The following is a 23,560-nucleotide window of genomic DNA, read 5'->3' on the forward strand; positions in this document are numbered from 1 at the left end:
TTCTGAAAATACTAGCAAGTATGATCCATCTCTTGATCTTCCTATTGCACTAAGGAAACGTACTAGGTCCTATACAAAGCATTTCATATCTAATTATGTGTCATACGAGAATCTCTCAACGCAATTCAGAGCTTTTATTGCCAGCCTTGACTACCAAAATACTGAAAAATATTCATATTGCTTTACAGTGCCCTAAATGGAAGAATGTTGTCATGGAAGAGATGAAAGCTCTTGAAAAGATAACACTTAAGAGATTTGTGCTCTACCCAAGGGACAGAAGCCTGTAGGATGCAAATGGGTGTTCACTCTCAAATACAAAGCAGATGAAACACTTGACAGACACAAGGCAAGGTTAGTTGCAAAAGGGTTTACTCAGACCTATGGTGTTGATTATTTAGAAACTTTTTCTCCTGTTACTAAGTTGAATATTGTCAAAGTCCTTCTATCAGTTGCTATAAACAAAGATTGGTCTCTATAACAGTTGGACGTTAAGAATGCTTTTCTGAATAGAGACCTAGTAGAGGAGGTCTACATGAGCCCCCCACCTAGCTTTGAAGCCCAGTTTGGTCAGCAGGTTTGTAAACTCCAGAAATCCTTATATGGTCTGAAACAATCACCCAGAGTATGGTTTGGCAGATTCACGATCTTTGTCAAGTCCCAAGGAGATAGTCAGGAGCACTCTGATCATACTTTATTTACAGAAATTTTCAAGACAAGAAATATTGTAGTTCTGATAGTTTATGTGGATGACATTGTTTTGTCCGGAGATGATCAAATTGAAATCAATCAACTTAAGCAAAGAATGGGTAATGAATTTGAAATCAAGAATTTGGGAATTTGAAATATTTCCTTCGAATGGAGGTGGTCAGATCTAAATAAGGCATCTCCGTGTCTTAGAGAAAATACACCCTTGATTTCCTAACCGAAACAGGTATCTTGGGATGTCGTCCTGCTAACACTTCTATTGAATTCAATTGTAAACCAGGAGACTCTGATGATCAAGTTCCAGTTGATAGAGAACAATATCAACATCTTGTGGGTAAATTGATTTACTTATCCCATACTCGTCGTGATATTTCCTTTGATGTGAGTGTTGTCGGCCAGTTTATCCAAGCTCCCTATGAGGAACACATGAAAGTTGTCAAAAGAATTCTAAGATACTTGAAAACGACACTTTGTAAAGGGTTGATATTTAGAAAGACAGACAGAAAGACCATTGAAACATATACTAACTTGAACTGGGTAGGGTCTATTGTTGACAGAAAGTCTACCTCTAGTTTTTGTACCTTTGTTTAGGGCAATCTTGTAACCTGAAGGAGTAAGAAGCAAAGTTTTGTGGCCAGAAGCAGCACTGAGGCAGAATATAGAGCTATGAGTTTAGGAATATGTGAAGAAATTTGGCTCCAGAAAGTCCTGTCTTATTTTTATCAGGAATGTGAGACACCATTGAAGTTCTTTTATGATAATAAAGCCGCTATTAGTATTGTTAACAACCCAGTTCAGCATGATAAAACTAAACATGTTGAGATTGATCCACATTTCATCAAAGAAAGACTTGACAGTAGGAACATATGCATTCCATACATCCCTTCGAGCTGAAAATGTAACGACCCAACTTTTCCGGACTAAGCTGAGGTCACTACCAAATACCAAAACTCGACCATTCAACGTAAAATTCAAAACGGACCAGATACGATTCATTAAAACAGTATAAACCTTACAAAAGACAGTTTCGGGCCCTATTTTAAATAATTCAAAAAAAAATCACAAGATAAAATGTCAAGTCACCAGTCCAAAACCACAATCAAAATATTCTGACAAAATACATAGCGGAAGCGAAAGAAAATCAGACGCGTCCATATGGCCTTCACGCATCCTTCCTGCCTCCCGTCGGTCTGCCCCTCGCTGTACCCCTACCTGAAAAGTTAAAGAAGAGAAAGGGTGAGTATAAACATACCCAGTAAGGGACCCACTACTGGGCCCGTTAGGGGACAACAGTTAACTTCCTATTCGGGGGTACCCTACATAACAGTCTAGTGCTCCCGAAGGATGCACATATCAGTCTAGTGCTCCCGAAGGATGCACGTATCAGTCTAGTGCTCCCGAAGGATGCACATATCAGTCTAGTGCTCCCGAAGGATGCACATATCAGTCTAGTGCCCCCGAAGGATGCACATATCAGTCTGGTGCTCCCGAAGGACGCACATATCAGTCTAGTGCCCCCGAAGGATGCACATATCAGTCTAGTGCTCCCGAAGGATGCACATATCAGTCTAATGCTCCCGAAGGATGCACATATCCGTAAGGCACACTACCCCATAGATGAAGCTAACCGTTACCCCTCAGTCCAAACTAAACTGTCTACATCAATCACATCCCAACGGCATTCATATCACAGTCCCGCCATAGGCTTTGTCAGTCAGATAGTATAGGTTTAAACATCTACACCCTCAGTTGCTATATGCATTACCGATTCGTACGCCATTAGGGAAAACCCTAAATTCAATCGACTAACCAACCAGAACCGGACTCACTGTTCTTCCCCGTCCAAACTCCATGAACCACATACAGACCAGTGTTTTACTACATACTGAACCGTAACTTTAAGGTCCATCAACATAAAATCTCAATCCACAAATAGCAGTCACAGTATAATTTTCATCAGACAAAATATAATATCAGTACTTAACAGTCAACACGCATACAGATATTCAGTACAGTCACTAACGTGTAATCCCCTGTGGATTACTAAGGTTTTAGCCTGGACTCGGGGTCCAGTAGTAGGAAAACCCTTACCTGAAACTCGGTTATGCCCCTCGATCGAAATCCACGCTCGACAGATCTACCTAACGAAACACGAAAGTTTTAGTTGGTGACTTTAGTAGCAGTTGTTTTAAAAGGTTATCCGTTGACTTACCCCAAGGAAAGGAAGCTATCTCCAACCAGGTCTGCCGCGGAATCCGAGAACTTAAGCGTCAACCCTGTACTACCTTCAAGGGAGAAAAGTAGGGCCATATCTTAATCCAACATTCAAACTTGAATCGGACGACGTAACATTAGGGAATTCATCAAAACAATCCTTACCGAAGACTCACCGTGAACCGAAGTGGAGGAAGGAAGGCTTAGGTGGCTCGGCTCGGCTCGGCTCAGCTCGGCTCGGCTCGGCTTGGTTCTCGGCTCGGCTCGGCTCGGCTTGGTTCGGCTCGCGGCTCGGCTCGGCTCGGCTTGGTTCGGCTCGCGGCTCGGCTCACTCGGCTCGCGGCTCGGCTTGGTTCGGCTCGCGGCTCGGCTCACTCGGCTCGCGGCTCGGCTTACTCGGCTCGCGGCTCGGCTTGGTTCGGCTGGCGGCTCGGCTCACTCGGCTCGCGGCTCGGCTCACTCGGCTCGCGGCTCGGCTCACTCGGCTCGCGGCTCGGCTTGCGGCTCGGCTCACTCGGCTCGCGGCTCGGCTCGCGACTCACTCGGATTTGTGTGGCTCGGACCGGAAACGGGTTCGGGTCAGCTTGGAACCGGGTCGGGTTGGACGAAAAACGGCAGCACGGTTCTGAGGCTTTTTCCTTCCGGCGAACGACGGTGCTTCCCTCTGTGCTCTGTCGGCGTCGAAAACGCGAGCTGATGACGGAGAGGAAGCCGGCGGTGGTAGAAACGAAGAGAGAGAGATGGAGAAGCGTCGGCTGCCGGCGGTTGGAGGCGAAACGGAAATGGATGAAGGCCGCGGCGGACGAGCGTCTGCTGTCGTCGGTGAGGAACTGTAAAGAAGAAGAAGAAGGAGAAGAAAAAGAAGAAGAGATGGGCTGTGTGCGAACGGGCGGCGGCGCTTCGTGAAGGCGGTGGGGTTTTCGGGTCGTGCGGCGGCGCAAGGGAGAAAGCGAAATGGATGGCTCGCGCGCGTAGGGCTTCTTCCTTTCTCTTTTTTTTTTTTTTTACAAATATATATATATATATATATATATATATATATATATATAAATAATAATAATAATAAATATATATTTAATAAAAAAAATGAATAATAATAATAATAATATTAAATATAATATCAGTAATTAATGATACATGTATATATATATTGAATAAAATTAATATAATTTATAATAGAATATTAATATTAATTAATTATAATAAAATTAAATAAGAATATTAATATTTATTTTAAATAAATAAAAAGAAAATATTAACATTAAAAATTATAATAATAAACCCCGATAATAATAATCTAATCAATATTATATTATTATTATTTTTTTTTTTTTTTTTGTTTTACCAAAACTCAAATTTCCGAACAAATCACTTAAAATGCTAAAATTTTACCTCGAACTTCGGGGCGTTACAGAAAAGTTGTTGATGTCCTCACCAAGAAGATTCTCAAACCAAACTTCGACTTTTATCTTAACAAGGTGGACCTCATTGATATTTATGTCCCAACTTGAGGGGGAGTGTTGGAATTAGTGGGCTTAGCCCATTATAAGATTTGCCCTAAATATTCTTTCCTTTTTTTTTTTATCTTTTTCTATTTATTTCCCCCTCTTGTACCTATTGTATTATTGTCAGAAAATAATAAAAGGAAAAATATCGTAGTTTTTCTCTCGGTACTCGAGTTTCCACGTAAATTTGTGTATTCTCTGTCCCTACATTCAATAACATGTATAATCTAATATGCATACAATCACCGGTATGACACCAATACTTTATACGGACTCAAAGCAATATAAATATACTTCGTAGTTGCCCCATCTATAATCATTAATTAGATCTTCAAAGTAAAGGCCTTTTACATTATAAATTTACAATTGCTGAAAGATCTACCTCAATTACCTTCTTGTGCACTTGCTTTCACTTTGTGAATTACGTAAGGATTTACTTACCTGCAATAGTTGGTGTGTCAGTGCTACAAGAAATTTTTAGCATTTAAAAAAGAAACATACCATTTTCAAATTGTTTACAACAGACTCAATCAAGACTGTTTATTTACCACTAAACACACCGGCTTAATCATCATAGACTGAAATGTGTACAAACATAAATGGTGACCATTAGTAAAACAGTCTGATAACTTACAACATATGTGTGTTGTGCGGCCCTCTCTGATGTCTTAAGATGAAACACCTAAAACAACCAAATAAAAGTTGTAAATAAACTTAAGGTACAAAATACTTGCCCACTGAAGTAAAATAAAAATTTCCGTCAAGGTGCTGGAACAAACATTAGCTCAAAAAATGAAAACAATGCTCAGACAAATTACTTGAAATTCAGGCATCTGCGGTATACTCTTCTTTGGTGGGAGCAAAGTAGGAGCCTCAAGGATCTGTAAAGCCAAAAAGTGCAATAATGTTTGTAACTCTTTTCTTTTTAGAAGAGTACACGAAAGTTTTCATTAAAAGAATGAAAGAGAGTAGCGCTCTACAATACGAAAAACAAAAATAAAACAACTGAAATCATAAGTTCATAACTAACAAAATCATAAGTCAAGCTGCAACAAAATAAGGGAAACAAGAGAAACTTAAAGAAACAAAACTATAATGGTGTAATAAAAGCAGCCCAGTTGCAATAGATATCTTGGATTTAAAACCTTTCAAACTTCTTAGAAGGGGAGCACCATGAGGAAGAGTTTAACTGATCGAGTCAAGAGAAGTGCTATAATATCATACAACGAATGGAGTAAATCTAATATGAATAAATAAATTTTAATATAAAAGAAATTGTGCCAAGCACTACATCAATACTAACTTTTCGGTTCAGCGGCCGTGCTTTAAAGTTAGAAGCATCCAATTTATTATGTTCAGTTGTTGTCATGTCGATTTTAGACCTGAAATTCAAACTTGCAAGTTGATGCCATCAGCTCAGATCACAAATTATTAAATGCTGAATGAGTTAAAAAAATGTTTTATTTTGGTTCAAATAAAGTTACTACCTGTCTCTTTGTGCTCTATTTGCTGTCTCAAGATTGGGCTCTCTAGGTATGGTAGCTTTAATTTTTGTAAGAGGTGGAAAAACTTCTGAAACAACCTGCAGTAGCTATAAGGGTTAAGTTCTAGTTGATGAACGAACTAAGAACCGAGATTACACGTAACATTTCAAAATTGAGGTAATTTTATTTAATTATCTTGGATCAATTAAATTATATTTTGGTTTTATAAATATTAAATTAAATTAGAATGTTGCAGTAATTCAATTTAAAATTTAGGAAGATTTGGATATTTTGAAATTTTGGATTTAAGATCTTCGATTTCGAGTTTTTTTTTTTATACCCGTGAGTGTTTGGGCTACTTAGTTAGATATTAAGACTGTATCTTCCTTCTACTACTAGACCAACCCAAAATGGTTTTTAATTTGAAAATGAATTTGAAAATTTTGAAAAATTAATTAAGAAAAGAAAATCATTTTAAAATACATCGGGGTTTTTTCAAAAATATAGAAGAAAAAAAAGTCACAAGCCGAAAATGAGAAATACCAAAAATGTCCCAATATTAATCGACCACACACGCGCATATTTGTTTATTTTAAACGATTATGATACGCGATCGTATAGGAAATGATACACGATTATGGTTTCTTTTTAACGATAGAAAAATATTTTAAATCTAAACGAACGTGTTAACTATGGCAGGCGATTGTGCAACGCCCCAAGATTTCAAGGTAATCATCTTATGTTACTAAGATTCTAATGTTGTTGGGTGTTATGTTAATTGAGTTTTGTGAGAAAAAAGAAAAGAAAAAGAAAAATATATTTTTATAATAATATAAGATAATATAAGAGGTATTTTAAAAAATATAAAAAAAAGGACAAAATATTTACACTCTATAGAACAATTCCAAAAACGGAAAAAGCTCAGAGGCCCACCGTGTAAAATACTAAAAATGTCCCGTCAATAACAGACGTGTAATATATTTGCGATTTATACGCGATCGTTTAGATATTGTTCAATATATACACAATCGTTTAGATATGGCTACAAGGTGATCGTTTAGATATTGTTATAATTTATACGCGATCATTTAGATATGACTACAACGGTATCGTTTAGATATGGCTACAATTTATACACGATCGTTTAGATATGACTACAATTTATCTTTTCAATTTCATTGTTTAATTTTTTTACACGATCGTTTAGATTTGGGGACCCAATCTAAATGTTTTTTTTTTCAAGATTTTTTATATACAATCTTTTATTTTTTTACACGATCATTTACATTTTGCTACTTCAATCTAAATGATTTTTTTTCAAGATTTTTATACACGATCTTTTAGATTTTGCTATTTTGTTGTACACAATCTTATACAAAGTCATTTAAATTTGATTACCAAATGTAAATGCGTAAAAAAAAAAAAAAAAAAAAAAGACGATGGGAAAGAAATCAAAGTGAAAAAAACGAAGAGGAAAAAAGAAAAACGATGGAAATATTAAACGACATAAATAAAGAATTAAAAAGATTTTGCTATTTTGTTGTACACAGTCTTATACACATTCATTTAGATTTGGTTACCAAATGTAAATGCGTAAAAAAACAAAAGACGGTGGAAAAAAATTGTAGCGAAAAAAAATGATGGAAAGATTAAACGACATAAATAAAGAATTGAAAAATATTAAAGATGTTGGAAAGAAATTGCAAAAAAGAAAAAGAGAAAAGAACAAAGACGAAATCGCAGGGGAAGACAGGAAAGACGGGGAAGACGAAATAACAGGAGAAAGACGAATCGCGAGAAGGAAAAGAAAAATGGAAGGACAAAGCTGGAATATTTAAAAAAATGACATATCTTATGAGTTTTTGTTACACGAACCGTAAATAGTGTACAGTTTTGTTATATTTATGTAAGTTTCCCTTTTATAATAATATAAGATAATATAATATAAAATAAAATTATTATATTATATTATATTATTATTAGGGAAACTTACATAAATGTAACAAAACACCAAACTATTTATGACCCGTGTAACAAAGCTCATAGAGTTTGTCATTTTTAAAAATATTTCAGGTTTGTATTTCCATCTTTCTTCTCTTTCTCGCAATTTCTTTCATCGTCTTCCTCATGGAATTTCTTTCATCGTCTTTTTTCTTTTCCTTCTTTTTTTTTCTGCTGCGATTTCTTTCCATCGTCTTTCTTCTTTTTCTCTTCTTTTTTTTTTTTGCTGTAATTTTTTCCATCGTATTTCTTCTTTTACTCTTTTTTTCTACTGCGATTTCTTTTCATCGCCTTTCTTCTTTTTTGATTCTTTTTTACGTCGTTTAATCTTTCTATCGTATTTCTTTGTTTTCTTTTTTTTTTTTCGCTGTGTTTCTCTCCATTGTCTTTTTTCATTTTCTCTTTTTTTTTTTTTATGTGGTTTAAATTTAGGTAGCCAAATCTAAACGACCGTGTACAAAAAATAGCAAAATCTAAAATATCGTGTATAAAGAATCTAAAAAAAAAACATTTAGATTAGAGTAGCCAAATGTAAATGATCGTGTAAAAAAAGTAAACGATCGTGTATAAAGAATTCTGAAAAAAAAAATCATTTAGATTAGAGTAGCTAAATGTAAATGATCGTGTAAAAAAAAGTAAAAAATCATTTAGATTGGAGTAGCCAAATGTAAACGATCGTGTAAAAAAAAGTAAACGATCGTGTAAAAAAATAAAAATCGTGTATAAAGAATCTTTAAAAAATCATCTAGATTGGAGTAGCTAAAGTTAAACGATCATGTAAAAAAAGTAAACGATCAACAATCGTGTACCAAAATAATTAAAAAAATCGTGTATCAAATTTTGAAAAAAAAAAAACCGTTTAAATTTGGGTCCTCAAATCTAAATGATCGTGTAACCAAATTTAAACGTAACCAAATTAAATAATCGTGTAACAAAATTAAACGATAAAATTGAAAAGATAAATTGTAGTCATATCTAAACGATCGCATAAATTGTAGCCATATCTAAACAATCGTGTACCAAACAATAAACGATCGCAAATATATTACGTCTGCGTTGTTGGCGTGGTTGACAGGACATTTTTGGCATTTTACATAGTGGACCTCTGGGTTTTTTCCGTTTTAAAAATTATTTTTATATAGTGTAAATACTTTGTCGTTTTTTTATATTTTTTAAAAGATCCCTTATTATTATTATTATTATTATTATTATTATTATTATTATTATTATTATTATTATTATTATTATTATTATTATTATTATATTTTTTTAAAAAAAAACCCTTACTTGTGTGCCCCAGCCTTTTCTCCTTCGAAATTGCACAGTGTCGCCCTCACCCTTCGCCTTTTTTTCTTCGTCCGACCAACCTTAGTTCTCTGTCCACTCTCTGTCATGTTCCTCATCGGCTAAGCCAAGGCATCAGATTCGTTCGCACAGGTTGTGGTTTGTCGCACACGCCGTCGAACGATTCGTTTGGCCTAATTGATCTCCATCCGTGAAGATCCTCCACCCATCCTCTGCGTCTGGCCTAATTGATCTCCATCCTCAGGGAAGCCAAGCCTAATTGAATTCGCAATTGGATATTTTGGTTGGATGGCTTTGCTTAATATGGTGTTTGAAGGTTGGTTCATTGGACTTCTTTTATCGAGAATCTTAGCTAAGCGTAAAGTAAGGGATTTCTACTAGACTCTTGGAACGTGATTTCTGCTAGACTCAATTTAGAATTGGAACGTAATGACTGATATGAAAGTTATAATATAAAGAATGCACTAATTCGACTCTTATGTGTAGATAGAAAGTATTGTTAGTTTACACTTTTGACTGAGTATAGACGACTTAACTGTTATGTGTAGTTTAAATATATTGATGGGTTGTGTTGTTGACTGAATATAGATGATAATGATTTGACTGTCATGTAGAGTTGCACTGTTGACTGAATGTAAATGATTTTACTGTCAGGTGTACTTAAATATTGATGGTTTGTACTATGGATTGGAATTAGATGGTGTAACTGTGATTTATAGTTTAGTTACATATATTGATGGACGGTACTGTTGACTAAACTTAGACTGTTTATCTGGTTATGCGTAAAGAACAAATTGTTAGTTTAAAATGTATTTTGATGTGACTATCGTGGGCTGTTTAGAATGGTCTGAGCAGTAACTATTAGTTTTATCTATAGGGTGATATACCTTGCAAGCATGGTGTCCTACGGGATCACCACAAGCTGTGCATCTTTCGGGATCACTAAACTAAGATGTGTACCCTATAGAATCACTAGACTGATGTGTGTATCCGACGGGATCACTAGACTGATATGTGCGTCCTACGGAATCATTAGACTGATGTGCATATCCTACAGGATCACTAGACTGTTATGTTGCAGGGTACCCCTAATAGGAAGCTAATTGTTTTTACCTCTAACGGGACCAGTAGTGGGTCTCTTACTGGATATATTTTATATTCACTCTTTTATATTTTACTTTTTCAAACAAGGATAATGCGATAAATAGACCGACGAAAGGCAAGAAGGATTCGTGAATGCCATATGGGAACGTCTTTCTTTTAATGCTATCGCTTAGTGTTTTTTTCTTTTACTTATTTTGTTTTGAGGATTGAAAACGAGTCAGGTTCAGGATATCTATTTATTTGGTTTTTTTCTTTGATGATTTCATAAAATATGTAAACTTTTGAAATTGTTTGAAATAGGACCTAAAGACAGATTTCCTTATTTTTTTATGTTTAATGATTTTAAACAGGTTTTATTAGTTTTTTTTTAATGTTTTGATGAAGTAAAGTAATGACCTTGGCTTAGTCTGAAAAGTTGAGTCGTTACAGATTGTTTAGATCATATCTCCACGATCAGTTTTTTATAAATGATGAGAAAATGACTTCAAATTTAAATAATCGTGTTGAACACATTAAACGATTGTTTTTAAACAATGAGAAAATGGCTTCAAATCGAAACCATTGTATTAATCCTGCTAAACGATCATGTTGACTTAGTAAGTGATCGTTCAAATCAAATATTATATCAAAATAATATTTAAACAATCTTAATTTTCTAGGAGAGCTGGAAGAAAAAAAAAGAATGAGAAAGAAAGAAAAAACTAAATAAAAATATAATAAAAACCGAAAGAATAGTAGAAGAAATCTCGAAGAGAAGATAAATAAATCACAAAGAAAAATAAGAAATAGAAGCGACGAATTTCTACAGTATCAAAATCAAATCTACATTTTATGTTGGGTTCACGTGCTTTTTTTTGTTTTGTTTTTGTTACCCATTTTCTATTTTTGTTGGATTTATAAAAGTCATATATATGTTTTGGGAAAAGGGAAAAGAATTTGGAAAATTTCATAAATATGACAAACCACTCAAATATTTACGCTCTTGTAACAAAGGGCATGAAGTTAGTCATTTTTAAATATTTCAGGTTTACCCCTTCCGTCTTTCTTTTCTGTTCGCTTCGAAATTTCTTTCGAGTCTTTCTTCTTTTCCTCTTATTTTTTTTTCTGCTGCAATTTTTTTTCCATCATCTTTCTTCTTTCCTCTTCTTTTTTATACGTCGTTTAGATTTAGATTTGTGTAATCTTTTTTTACCTCGTTTAGATTTGGTATCTAACTTGGGTAATCAATTCTAAACGATCGTATACAAAAAAAAATAGTCAAATCTAAAAGATCATCTTGAAAAAAATCGTTTAAATTGGAGTAGCAAAATCTAAATGATCGTGTAAAAAAAATCGTGTAGACAAATCTAAACAATCATGTACCAAAAAAATTGTTTAGTCAAATCTAAACGATCATATACCAAAGAATCTTGAAAAAATAAACGATCGTGTAAACAAATCTAAACGATCACGTACCAAAAGAACCTTGAAAAAATTCATTTAGCCAAATGTAAATGATCATGTACTAAATTTTTAAAAAAAAATTTAGTCAAATTTAAACAATCATATAACAAGTATATTAGGCACGTTGTTGACGGAATATTTTTGGTATTTTTCATCGTGGATCGTGGACTTTTTCCGTTTTTGGAATTATTCTATGTAAATATTTTGAAGTTTTATTATATTTTTTAAAATAAATCAAAAGAATTTAGGATTTAAATAAATAATTCTCCTCGTATTATGCGCAATTAAAAAAAAAAGTAATATATTTTTCATCTTCTTTTTCCTCACATCTAAACGGTTGGCGTTGCCTTCTCCATCTTTTCTTCTTGTCGTCGCGCCGTCAATCGTAGCTCGTCTGTCGGCCGTAGCGTCTAGCCACCGCCGCCGTTCTCGTCGTCCCTGCAGCTTCAGGTCTCAAAAGGAACCCGCAATCGTGCCATTTGACACTATATTGCTGCTTCCGCTATATTTTTAAGATTTTAGATTGTTTTTAACACTTTGTTGGATAGATAGTTTCAGGATTTGAACATTTATTTTCTTTTGTTGATTTGTCTTTTGTGTTTCTCAAATAAAATGTTCTTAAAGAATAGAATGCATTGTCTTGATTTTAAATCTTGTTGCTCCTTGAATAATGACCTACATGGTATCGATGCAAACACATATAATAAATCCCTAAGTATATAAATCCTAACCCTAGCCATTACTTCATTATCAGCCACCGTCCCCATACCTCTAACTCATACCCACCCGACAACGGGGATGTGCATCGGTGATCCCTTATAATCCCCAAGTTACCCACCATTCCAATGGTTCGCAAACATCCTTGTCACCACTGACAGGGGTTTTGCGTTGTCTGCTGACATCTTCAATCGTCTCTGCTAGTGCTCCTTTTATTATTATTTTGTTTGGTTTTAACTGCTGAAATCTTGTTTTTGGAGCTTTTTTTCCCTTTATTTAGTGCATTTTCATGTTTTCAATGTGCAGTATGCAAGACAAGTCATTGATGGCTAACGTTTCTGAAAATCGTTATGCTCCGAATGTCCACACTCTGACGATCTGACTTATTTACCTAATGGAGATAACTTTCTTCGTTGGTCCCATGGTGTTCAAATGTATATTCATAGACAAGTAAAAATAGGATATCTTACCAGAGAGAAAGGCACCGGCCAAAGTTGATCCATTGTTTGCTACTTGGATACTGAAAACGCCATTGTTATGACTTGGAACTATGTGTGTTACTCTATCGTGAAGAACTCACTGCATGAAATTTTGGATCTCTCGACATCACTTTAAATCGTCAGGAGATGATGCTTTGGGAGATAAGGCCTCTCCTGACGCAACCATCAGCAAGTTCACGGCATCGGGAGATAGAAGCGAATTCCCGATGCATTAATTAAAGCGTCGACAGTTTTGGGGATAACTCTCAATGCATGTTGGACGGCGTCGGGAGTTAGTCTTTAAAAACCCTCCCAGATTTGTACTTCACAAACCTGCGAAGAAGGGGAAGGGGATGGGTATAATTCTATGGAGAGAGGTGCTAGGTCTATAACCCACCTCTTACTGGCGCCGTCGTCGCTGTCTTCTTCTAGGCTCCTAAAGAAGAGGGTCACTATTATCATGGTAGAGTTTCCTGATGGTGGCTTAAACAAAGCTTAGCTCGTCTTGATTCCTCTCGTAGAATCCTTGGTACTTTTCTTCTCACTAAGAGATCCACAAACACCGTTTCTACTTTGCTGCTTGACGCCTTTAAGCCCATCGGTGCTTCTCACCTCTTCTTCAATCTCTTATACGGTTTGTTCTTCTTTCTGGGTTTCTTTGTTTTTCTTCTACAATTGATTTGTTTGTTGTTGGATGTGCTTGAAATTGTTTGTATAGTGATCTAATTTTCTTCTATTTGTGGGGTTTTTTCAAGGATGGAAGATATTTTGTGACATTATACTGAGATTTTTATTCATCTGCTTGTTAATTCTTATTAATTACCAGGTGAACTCTGCTTATTATTGATATAAACTGTCTTCTCGGATTCTAATTGCAAGTGCTTCAGTTTTCATGGGATTGGAAAGAGGGAAGGGGGTTCTTAAATGGTTGTGTTGTGAATAGATTCTTCCTTTAGAATTGGTGAATTATGGTGTTTTCTTTGATGTCTTGGTAATGATTTGGATATACATATATTATGAAAGTGAATTTGTTCTGTTAGATCCTTCATCGCTCATTCGGGATCATGGGTGAAGGAGGTTTACTGTAGGAACTGTGGGATGTTAAGGATGCCAATGGCAATCCGTTTGCTACCTTTGCTGGTTTCTGGGAGAGATGTCTTAGCATGCCTTGTAATCCAAAAGCACCACTACTACCACCTAAGAGAATAGTTTCAGGTTGCTTTTCTATATTTTAGTTGAACAAGTTCTGTGTTTATGTTTATTTTTTCTTATTGAATATTGATTGATCAGTAACTCTCTAGTTGTTGTATTTGTTTGTTCTACATGACGGTTCTCGCAAGAGAGAACGCTTTCTAATTGTGATTCTTAAATATTAGCTTCATCCATTTTTATTTCAGTCAACAGCTTTGAAGTTTGAAGAGTTTTAAAGCTGGTCCATGTACTTCCTAATATATCGATTCTGTTTTCGGTACCACCAAGTTGCATAGTTGGTTTCATTAGTCTAATCTTCTTCTCCTTTCACACAATTAGTGGAAAGTAGATACAATTGCCCTTTCCCTACATAGTATTATAGGAGAGATTCTGACCATCCTGCTTTAACTCATGAGGGGTGCTTGACGTGAAATTTCAAGTTGTAATGTTGTCTGTCCTATTGTTGAAGGATGAATGGTTATGACTTCTGGTTAGATTAATGAGAAAATAGCATTGCTTGTTAGTTATAAGTTTGTGTGGGTCGTTCTAGTTCTAGTTTATCCTAAATGCCTTGATTAAAATCTTGGAAGGATGGAGGTTCTGCTTAGCTTATTATCATATTAGATTTGCGACTTGCTAAACATTTCCAACGTTCTTGGATTGATGCAATTTTAATCCAACCCAAATAATCCTACAGCTCAAAATAAGGCCAAGCAGAGAACCCGAACCTTGGAGATTCAGAACCTAAACCACTCATCCTTTTGTTCTGCTTTATTACAAACTTAATGTGGGCAGATATTGTGAATGGTTCACGTTATGTTTCATTGTATACTTTCATGAGTACCCTTCATTCTTGTTCTTTTACAAGGAAATGGACCTTGTGTCTAAATATGGTCTGCAACGTGGGACTTTGAAGGGTGAATTATTTATAATTTTATCAGAGCAAGGAAACAATGGTATGTAACAATGTTGAGACAAATGTGGATTACTTCACTCTCATTATTATTATAATTGTTGAAAAGTTGTGCACCAAAGTTCAAACTACTATATTAATCCCAAGTTGTAATGAGGTGCTAGGCCTTTAATTCTATGCTTTCTACAAAGATAAATGTACAAATGCAATTTGTTTGATTATTTAATTTTATGAGTTGAAAATTTTGATATTTTAATTGTCTTGATACTGTATAAATACAATTTATTTGATTATTTTTTATTTGGGCTCAAAATTTTAGGTTACAAAAATAAAATAAAAGTAATGATGGAATGTTTTTTTTAAAATAATCAAACTCTCGATGTCGTATGTAGCGTTGGGAGTTACATACGATCTCCCGATGGTGCATTTCTTGCCGTCAAGAAGGTTTCTTCAATGCATTTCGTCCAACCACGATCTTGACAAGCATTTGCATCGAGAGATCTTTTTTCGATGCGTTTTTGTGTACATCCCGACGATTTTGTGCGTCTAGAGATCTTACATTACTTTAGTGACTTCAAGGACAATGTCAACTAGATATATTTCAATCTACACAACCATCACAAAGATTTAAGCAAAAACTCGAGGTAATATTTTGTTTACTCCTGAAGATATTTTGTTTTTTTCTTATAAGAAATAAGAAACAACGCAACTTCATTGTTGTGTGAAATTTACAAAAGGTACAAATATTTCATGGAATTACAACAAGCTTTCTCGATCAATTAGAAATGAACTTCCAAGTAATTTTAACTTTCAATTGTAATTTTTCCTGCACATCTTTTGAAATTATGTACGCTCCCTTTTTATAATGGGTGGTCGATACAAACAATGGATGGTGATAATATAGCTGAAAAAGGGGAGGAAAACGAGGATAGTGAATATATAAATGATGATAAAGAAATGTAATAAAGTTATTTGACTAATATACCCCCTCAAACTAAAGAGAATAACCGAAAGGAACGCGATGGAAGAGCCTTGGTGAAGAGATCATTAACTTGGTCTAGTGAAGAAACAAATCGGATGACAAGATCTTTGCTAAGAACCTTTTTCAAACAAATTGATAGTCAATTTCAATGTGTTTGGTAAGAACATGAAATACCTAGTGAGATAACTAACACATTGTCACACTGCAAGAGAGGAGGATCTGCCAAGAAAATATGAAAATAACATAGCCAAGGGACCTTGGTAGACGATCGAGAAATAGTAGGTTGCTTCTTGGCAGATTAGGTTATAGGAGAGAAGCCAAGAAAAACAACATATTCTGTCGTGGAGCGACGATTTGAAGAATCACTTGCCCAATTTGCATCATAGAATGCTTCTACAAAAAGCTTGCCAGATTTGAACAAAATACCAAGATCATGTGTTCCACAAAGATATCAAAATGATGTGTTTAATAGTCGTGTAATTAATCGCAGTAGGTTGTTGCATGAATTGGCTAACACGATTGACCGCAAATACAATATCAGGTCTAGTGTGAGATACTGTAATGAAACTTTCGGTATAGGGTAACATTAGATAAAAGTGGATCTGATGCATGGAGAATAACTGTCGTGGACATGAGTATGTGACAAGAATTTGTCATGGACATGCCTAAGATTGCCTAATATCTAAAAGTTTGAAGAAAGTTGATCTTTTAAAAGAAGCACAGGATCGAAATCTGAGCCAACGATGATAATATCATCAATATAGAGTAAAAGATAGGTCAATGAAGAGCCATCAAATTGGACAAATAGTCAATGAAGAGCCATCAGATTGGACAAATAAGCAGTTGTCTGCATTGGACATAATGAATTCTAGTGTGAGTAAATAAAATGCCAACCAATCATACCATGCTCGAGCTGCCTGCTTGAGACCATAGAGACTTTTATGAAGTAAACAAGCATGATTAGAGCAAGATTTGTCGAGATTTTTCGAAGGTGGGATTCACGAATTCAAAAAAAATCATTAGATGCATGGGCTAGGAATAAATGGCAACAAGCTTAAACCCTGATCTAAATTAGAATAGTTATCGATTGTATCAACCACCAATGATTTTATCCTTTTTCTTGGTAGACCCTCCTCTATTGTGGTGTGATGATGTGTCTGGTATCTCACTAGCCAACAATCACGTATTTCATGCTCATACCAAATACATTGAAATTGACTATCATTTTATTTGAGAGAATGTTCTTTGGAAATATCTTGTCATCCAATTTGTTTCTTGACAAGACCAAGTTGCTAATCTCTTCACCAAGGCTCTTCCATCACGTCCCTTTCCGTCATGCTCTTCCAAACTCATGACTACTTCATTGTCTTGAGTTTTGAGGGGATGTATTAGTCAAATAACTTTATCACATTTCTTTATTATAATTTCTTTATTTGTTCAAGATTTAAGGATATTATCCATATCCACTATCCTTGTTTTTATTGGATATGTATCTAAAGTATACCCGAGTTTATTGTATTCCATTTTCTCACTTAAACTCGACATTTGTATATTATACCACTGGGTATGTGAATATTCTAGTTTGAGTGATGTTGGTTGGTCAATTGAACATTTATATAATTTTACAGATAAAATTGCCAAATAGTTGTCTCTCACCCTCAATCTGCTCGTTTTGTCTCTAGCATGAAGAAAGCCCTTTACACCTCTTTTTTCTTTAATCATATCCAGCCAATTGGTGGAAGAAGTTGGTTCTCCATCTTTAAAATGTCTTGGATGCCTCTCTTGGAGAGTAGAGAATGGGTTAGACTGCTTGTAGGAGGACCCCATCTTAAGAAGACTGCACAAATTCTTTGGTGGAATGCAGACAAAGCCTTATTGGCCAAGTTTTGGATTGAATGAAACCAAAGGACTTTTCACAACAAATCTCTAAGTTGGTTCGATCGTTTTGAAAATGCTCATCAAAATGCCTCTTTGTGGTACATTCTTTCTAAGGAATTCAACATGTACAACATCTCTGATTTAAATCTAAACTAGGGTGCCTTCATTTCAACAATTTAATCAAGGTTCATTATTTTTTGGTCTCCTTCCTTATCGGTGCCTTTTGGTCAGTGTAGATTTGGTGTATTAGATTTTGGATTCTGGGTTTTTACAGCTTGTGCTGACCTTCATTTATCCTCATATTATATGTTCTTAATAGTTTATACAGATATGATGAGGATGCTAAGGAGGTATCAACTTGGTTCAGATGTCCGGGTGCGTCTAGTAATCCTTAGGTTCTTATGCTCATTATATCACTACAAGAAATCGAAATTTTCCCGACGCCAAAAAACGTCGGAGGAAGTGAAAAATACGTCGGGAAAGGATCTCCCGACGCAGTCCTCGGCGTCGGGACAAACGTCGGAGGGAGTGAGTCGGGATAGGCTTTCCCGATGCTGTGTTGGTCACGCGTCGGGAAAGCCTCTCCCGACGGCATCCTTTTCAACGTAATCCATGGCGTCGGGAAAGCACTGCGTCAGGAAAGCCTCTCTCGACAGGCTTTACCATGCAGCTTTGTTAAGGAACCATTTTGCCGACACTATACTGAAAGCTCGAGAAAAGACACTTGAAAAGGTTCATTAAACTTGAGGTTTTTCTTGTTTATCCAATGTTAGGTCAACCCTATGATGCACAGACGCACACATATTCATTCAATGAAAGTTGTTTCAATAAAAAAAATATTCATTTGAGATATATTTGTTTAGGACTGACTTAGGTACAGGGTGACAAACGGGATCCTGAAAAAGTGAGAATGGAGAGAGAAGAACTTGAAAGACATCAAAGAGAAGGTTGGTGGCGAGCTACGAACAGAGGAAGGCTGAAGTTGCGGCCGCGGCGACGGACGGCGACGATGGACGACAACGATGATGGAACAGACGGCGGCGAGCTACGGACGGCGACAAATGCTTCTCTCTTGTCCGAACCCTTTCCCTTTTGTTTTCAGTTCTGTGTAAAATAGAAACAAAATAAATATTAAGGGGATCTCCCGACGCACTACTTACGGCGTTGGGAAAACCTAGGTCTTTCTTGACGCACTACTTGCCTTTCCCGACGCACACTTACGGCGTCGGAAATACCTAGGCCTTTTCCTACTCGTTAGGCCAACGTCGGGAATACCCTTTATTTCCCGACGACATTTCCCGACGCGTTAGGTCGGTGTCGGAAATATCCCTTATTTTTCGACGTCTTGTGCCCGACGCATGAATTGTGCGTCGGAAAAACCTCTTATTCCCGACGTCTTACTTTATGCGTCGAGAATAGCTTTTTCTCCCGACGTCTTACTTTATGCGTTGGGAGAACCTCTTATTACCAACGTCTTTTATGCCGACGTCTTTTTCGACGTCGGAAAAAGCCCGATTTCTTGTAATGTATAATCTTCTTGTACATTGTGCTTTTGTGTCATTATTAATGGTTAGAATTAGTGGGCTTGTTGTATGTTGAAAGCCCAAAGGTTCTTTTGTACTCTACGTAACCTTATTTATTCTTTCCTTTTTTATCTTAGGTTCATGTTGTCTATTAATCTCCATTCTTGTATTATTGTGTGGCATAAGAAAATAATAAGAAAATTGAAAATTCTCTCATGGTTTTTCTCCTTGTATTAGGGTTTCCACGTAAATCTTTGTGTTAGCTATTGTTGTTACTTTCAATATTAATATTAATAAAAGACTCTTTACCTTAAAAAAGAAAAACTTTCCATACTAACACTCTACTACCGTAATGATAAGTTTGCATAAGTACAATGTTTGATTCACAAGTATGATATATTGAAGGAAGATGCATTGATTACCTTTTTAGGTATTTTGTGAAGCAAACTTGTTTGACGCTTTGAATGTCGGACCTGCAGCAGAAGGTTAAAAGTTCCTTAAAAACTTGTGACTAATAGACTCACTCTGCAGGTTTGATAGACTGGAACATGAGTAACTGCCCGTTCTACAAAAGCATATTAAAGAAAAATAAATTCCACGAAATCCCTTTCCTTTTTGTCTCTCTGCTTTTAATATTTTAGGATTAGGAAAAATGTATTTATTAAAAGGTTGATAAAACAAAAATGAAATTCCAAGATAAAACTAATCAAACCACTCAAATATGCTGCATTTATGATGTTACAGAGTGTGAGATGAGACGAAGAAAGCAATAGCAATAGTTAGATGGAAACAATACGCCAATTAGAAAACACAAGTCTTGGCGATTGGACAGTAGTCAGCACTCTAGAAACCCATCAGTTTTAAGTCTTCGTACCCTTAACAGCATCTTCAAATATTTTTTAAAATGATGTCAGTAATAAACAAGAATGCAAGAGAAACAGATAGCAATATTTGCTAAGGAGGTAACTAAACCATCTAAATGAATGGGTTTCAAAATCTTGGAGGTTGCCAGTAAGAGCTTAGTTCAACTAGAGTGAGTATATTAATAGCTATAAGGTATGTGGTTCATATGTTCCTATCCTAATTGTTGTCCTACGCAAAACACTTTTAAGCTAACACAGGAAAGATGGGCACGCTGTTAGAAAGAATATTTGGTTTGGAAAAAGAAAAGGTTGAATACTGTCTTCTTCTGTCTGACACACTAATGTTTCATTCCCTTTGCCTCAATAAAGACAGCTACATGTAAGAGATTTGTAGAATACCAAAACAAAATAAAAATAAAAATAAAAATAAATAAATAAATAAAAATAAATGTAGAAATAGAAATTTCCACATACATTGGAAAAATAACCAGCCTCCAACTTCTGCCTTTTGGTAGCATGACTAATATTCAATGAAGACCGCTGAGAGCTGATCTCTATACTATCGCCCAAGCTGAACTGAAATCTAAGAAACATTACAAAATGATAAGTGAGAATAAAATTGAATAAGAACATAAAATAAACTATAACAATAAATAATGATTATATTGAACCCTTATTTCACAGTAACATGTTCCACAATAATGAATGAGCCACAACTATCACCAACTATCCTGATATAAACCTATCTTCACGAGTGGAATGAGAAATGAACCCATCATATATCAAGAGAAAGAGACACTGCATACATCATTATTGGCATGAGAACAGTATTTAAGATATGAACATCACCTTCGAAGAACCGTGTTGGAATGTATTCCCCGAGGTTGATTTTGCTTGGCCAAATAGCTTGCTGTTGGTTTCATAAAAGTTGAACACCTTGGTGGATTTACCTTGATAGTAGACTTCAAATTAATTCCTAGAATATCTTGAGGAAGTTAATCGACGGGTGGGAGTTAGAGGTTTGAAAATACTAGGAGAAACTTCCAGACAGATGAATAATCCTAACTGAATGAAGTGCAATACAAGAATAATCTATAACTCCTTTAGAAAGTAGACCTCCCCCCAAAAAAAAAAAAAAAAACTTAGCTACCTAGGCGACGAAATATACAAAACCCCACCACTGGTGAACCAAACAAACAAAAAAAAAATACAGAAAAAGGAACAAGGATCTAAACTGGCACAATGGCAGTATGGATTGTAGGGGTTTCTCAAAAGTCTTGTTAACTATATGGGGCACCTTCCCTTGGCAGTACAGGCACAAGAAAGACGTCCCGGGCGGGTACTCAAGAGGGAGACCAAAACTCAACCTATTAGACAATAGTGTAGTGCTTACCTCTTGCCTTCCTTAAGGCTTTACCCGTCGAGCATATTCGAATACCTATCCTGACCGAGCTACTTTTTTTGACTTTATTCAATGATCTTTGAGCCTCCGAGCGAGACTGATGAAAAGACCTCTGCCTTATCAAAATCAAACCCCCCCCCACCGGTCCGGGGAAAGGTATAAGATCAACATTTTCCACCATCATATTAATCGTTAACAATTAAAATAATACTTCCAGCACAACATATTGACGAGGTTGGATCCAACTGAACGAATAAATAAAAAAAATAAATGCACATTATACCTGGATCATTCTCATTAATCTCAGAATTTTTATGGTCGTCCCAGTGATTCTGGACATTCTTGAGTTCCATAGAGTTGCACTCTGCTTGAACCTCTTCTTCCCCCTTCAGTTTTAGGACGAATGCTAAAAGACGGAAAAACAAAAATCATACCATAAGAATTAGCATGAAAGACCAATAAATTTTAATCTGCTTTGGAAAATAATTTGATTCTATATTCACAATAATCATAATGCACTAAAAACTATTCTAAGAGAAAGCAGCGTCCTCAAAAATAAAATAATCAGATTCCGCAGAACAGAATAATTCCATAACATGAACATTTATAACACATAAAAATAAAATCGAAAGCATGAACAGACAAATGATGAATAAGAAAACGAAATACTGACGAGAGGGTGGATAGGTTCCAGCAAATTTGAACCAATCCTCGGCTTCCTTGATCTCTTTCTCTGTCTCGGGACGAGTGAAATCGTAATACATAGCGACATCAAACTCGTAATCCAAATCAATCTCCTCCCAAACAAATGGCTTGTCGTAGACCTCTTTCATTTCTTCATCCGTTTCCATCTCTTTCTCCATACAAATGCCTTAGTATCAACGTTAACGCGACGAAAGAAGCAGGAAAATTATTTTTCTTATTCACAGAAACACGAAAGGAAAACAGTACAAAAAACAACAAATATTTCTACAACATTGTATCAACTCGAATCTCTGCGGTGTCCACGAGAAAAATCTGCGGACATTGGTTGTAAAATGGGACAAAACATAAATTTGTGATGATCGATAAGAGGATATGAGAACTTTCGGTGATATTAGAAGGAATTTCGTGTGTGTGTGTGTGTGAAGTGGAAGTAGGTGGAGCTAGAGTTTAGAAGAGGAAGCCATAGCCATGGAAGGAAGGAAGGAACGGAGAAAGGACGAAGGAAGAAGGAAGAAGGAGAATGGTGGCGGCAATTTCATAAGGTGCCGCCCAATGGCATACGCCAGTTTTTTATTTTATTTTTTGTTATTATAAGTTCTTTTTTTTTATTATAATTTTTCGGATTCGTGAATCCCACCTTCGAAAATTCCATTGCACATCACACAATGACGCAACTGTTATTTGCATTTATTTATTTACTAGTAACAACACAACGTCAAATGTCAAGATTTTCATTAAAAATTTAAAATATACTTTTTTTAAAAAATAATTTAGGAAATAATATTTATTTCTTTTTATATTTATAACCTACACCTTTTTTAATAAAGTTGTCTGGAGTTAAAAAAAAATATGGGTCTTTTCAAAAATATAATAAAGCAAAAACATAACAATTTCGAAACGTCTAATATATTTGATACAAGATCGTTTAGATTTGAATATTGTTTGTTACAAGATCGTTTAGATTTGGTCATTTATATTTAGATACGCAAATCTAAAAACGATTTATTTTTTCGATTCTATCCTTTACACGATTGTTTAATTCGGTTATGATTGTTGGTAGCCAAATCTAAAAGAATTTTTTTTTTCAAAATTTGATTATTTTTTCAAGATTCTTTTGTATACGATCGTTTATTTTTTTTAAGATAC

At 35.4% G+C, this 23,560-nt stretch overlaps 1 protein-coding gene and 1 long non-coding RNA gene across 8 annotated transcripts in view; one reads left to right on the top strand and one right to left on the bottom strand.

The window, feature by feature from the left end:
* Positions 1–22,966, bottom strand: part of LOC103489692 (protein TPX2-like) — a 38,330-nt gene extending 15,364 nt beyond the window's left edge. For 2 of the 6 annotated variants that reach the window (XM_051080908.1, XM_051080899.1), the window contains exons 1-10: positions 22,383–22,966; positions 21,993–22,115; positions 21,157–21,292; positions 20,782–20,890; positions 19,867–19,917; positions 5,912–6,006; positions 5,728–5,818; positions 5,243–5,305; positions 5,059–5,106; positions 4,816–4,865 (exon numbers count right to left, since the gene is read on the bottom strand). In XM_051080908.1, the coding sequence (XP_050936865.1) occupies positions 4,816–4,865; positions 5,059–5,106; positions 5,243–5,305; positions 5,728–5,818; positions 5,912–6,006; positions 19,867–19,917; positions 20,782–20,890; positions 21,157–21,292; positions 21,993–22,115; positions 22,383–22,572 (956 nt within the window). In that variant the 5' untranslated portion in view covers positions 22,573–22,966. Of the gene's footprint in view, positions 1–4,815; positions 4,866–5,058; positions 5,107–5,242; positions 5,306–5,727; positions 5,819–5,911; positions 6,007–19,866; positions 19,918–20,781; positions 20,891–21,156; positions 21,293–21,700; positions 21,822–21,992; positions 22,116–22,382 lie in introns of all 6 variants that reach the window. The other 4 variants (XM_051080913.1, XM_051080903.1, XM_051080904.1 and 1 more) reach the window with 4 other exon arrangements.
* LOC103489691 (uncharacterized) lies at positions 12,062–15,189 on the top strand. 2 transcript variants are annotated; one of them, XR_001762676.2, is made up of 3 exons: positions 12,062–12,211; positions 12,785–14,172; positions 14,846–15,189. It is a non-coding gene; the product is annotated as an uncharacterized LOC103489691 (long non-coding RNA). The 2 variants fall into 2 exon arrangements; XR_001762675.2 differs by lacking the exon at positions 14,846–15,189 and adding an exon at positions 14,355–14,678.
* Positions 22,967–23,560: the final 594 nt, after the last annotated feature.

This window comes from Cucumis melo, chromosome 1 (genome assembly GCF_025177605.1).
Source record: "Cucumis melo cultivar AY chromosome 1, USDA_Cmelo_AY_1.0, whole genome shotgun sequence".
In the NCBI taxonomy this organism is placed as follows: Eukaryota; Viridiplantae; Streptophyta; class Magnoliopsida; order Cucurbitales; family Cucurbitaceae; genus Cucumis; species Cucumis melo.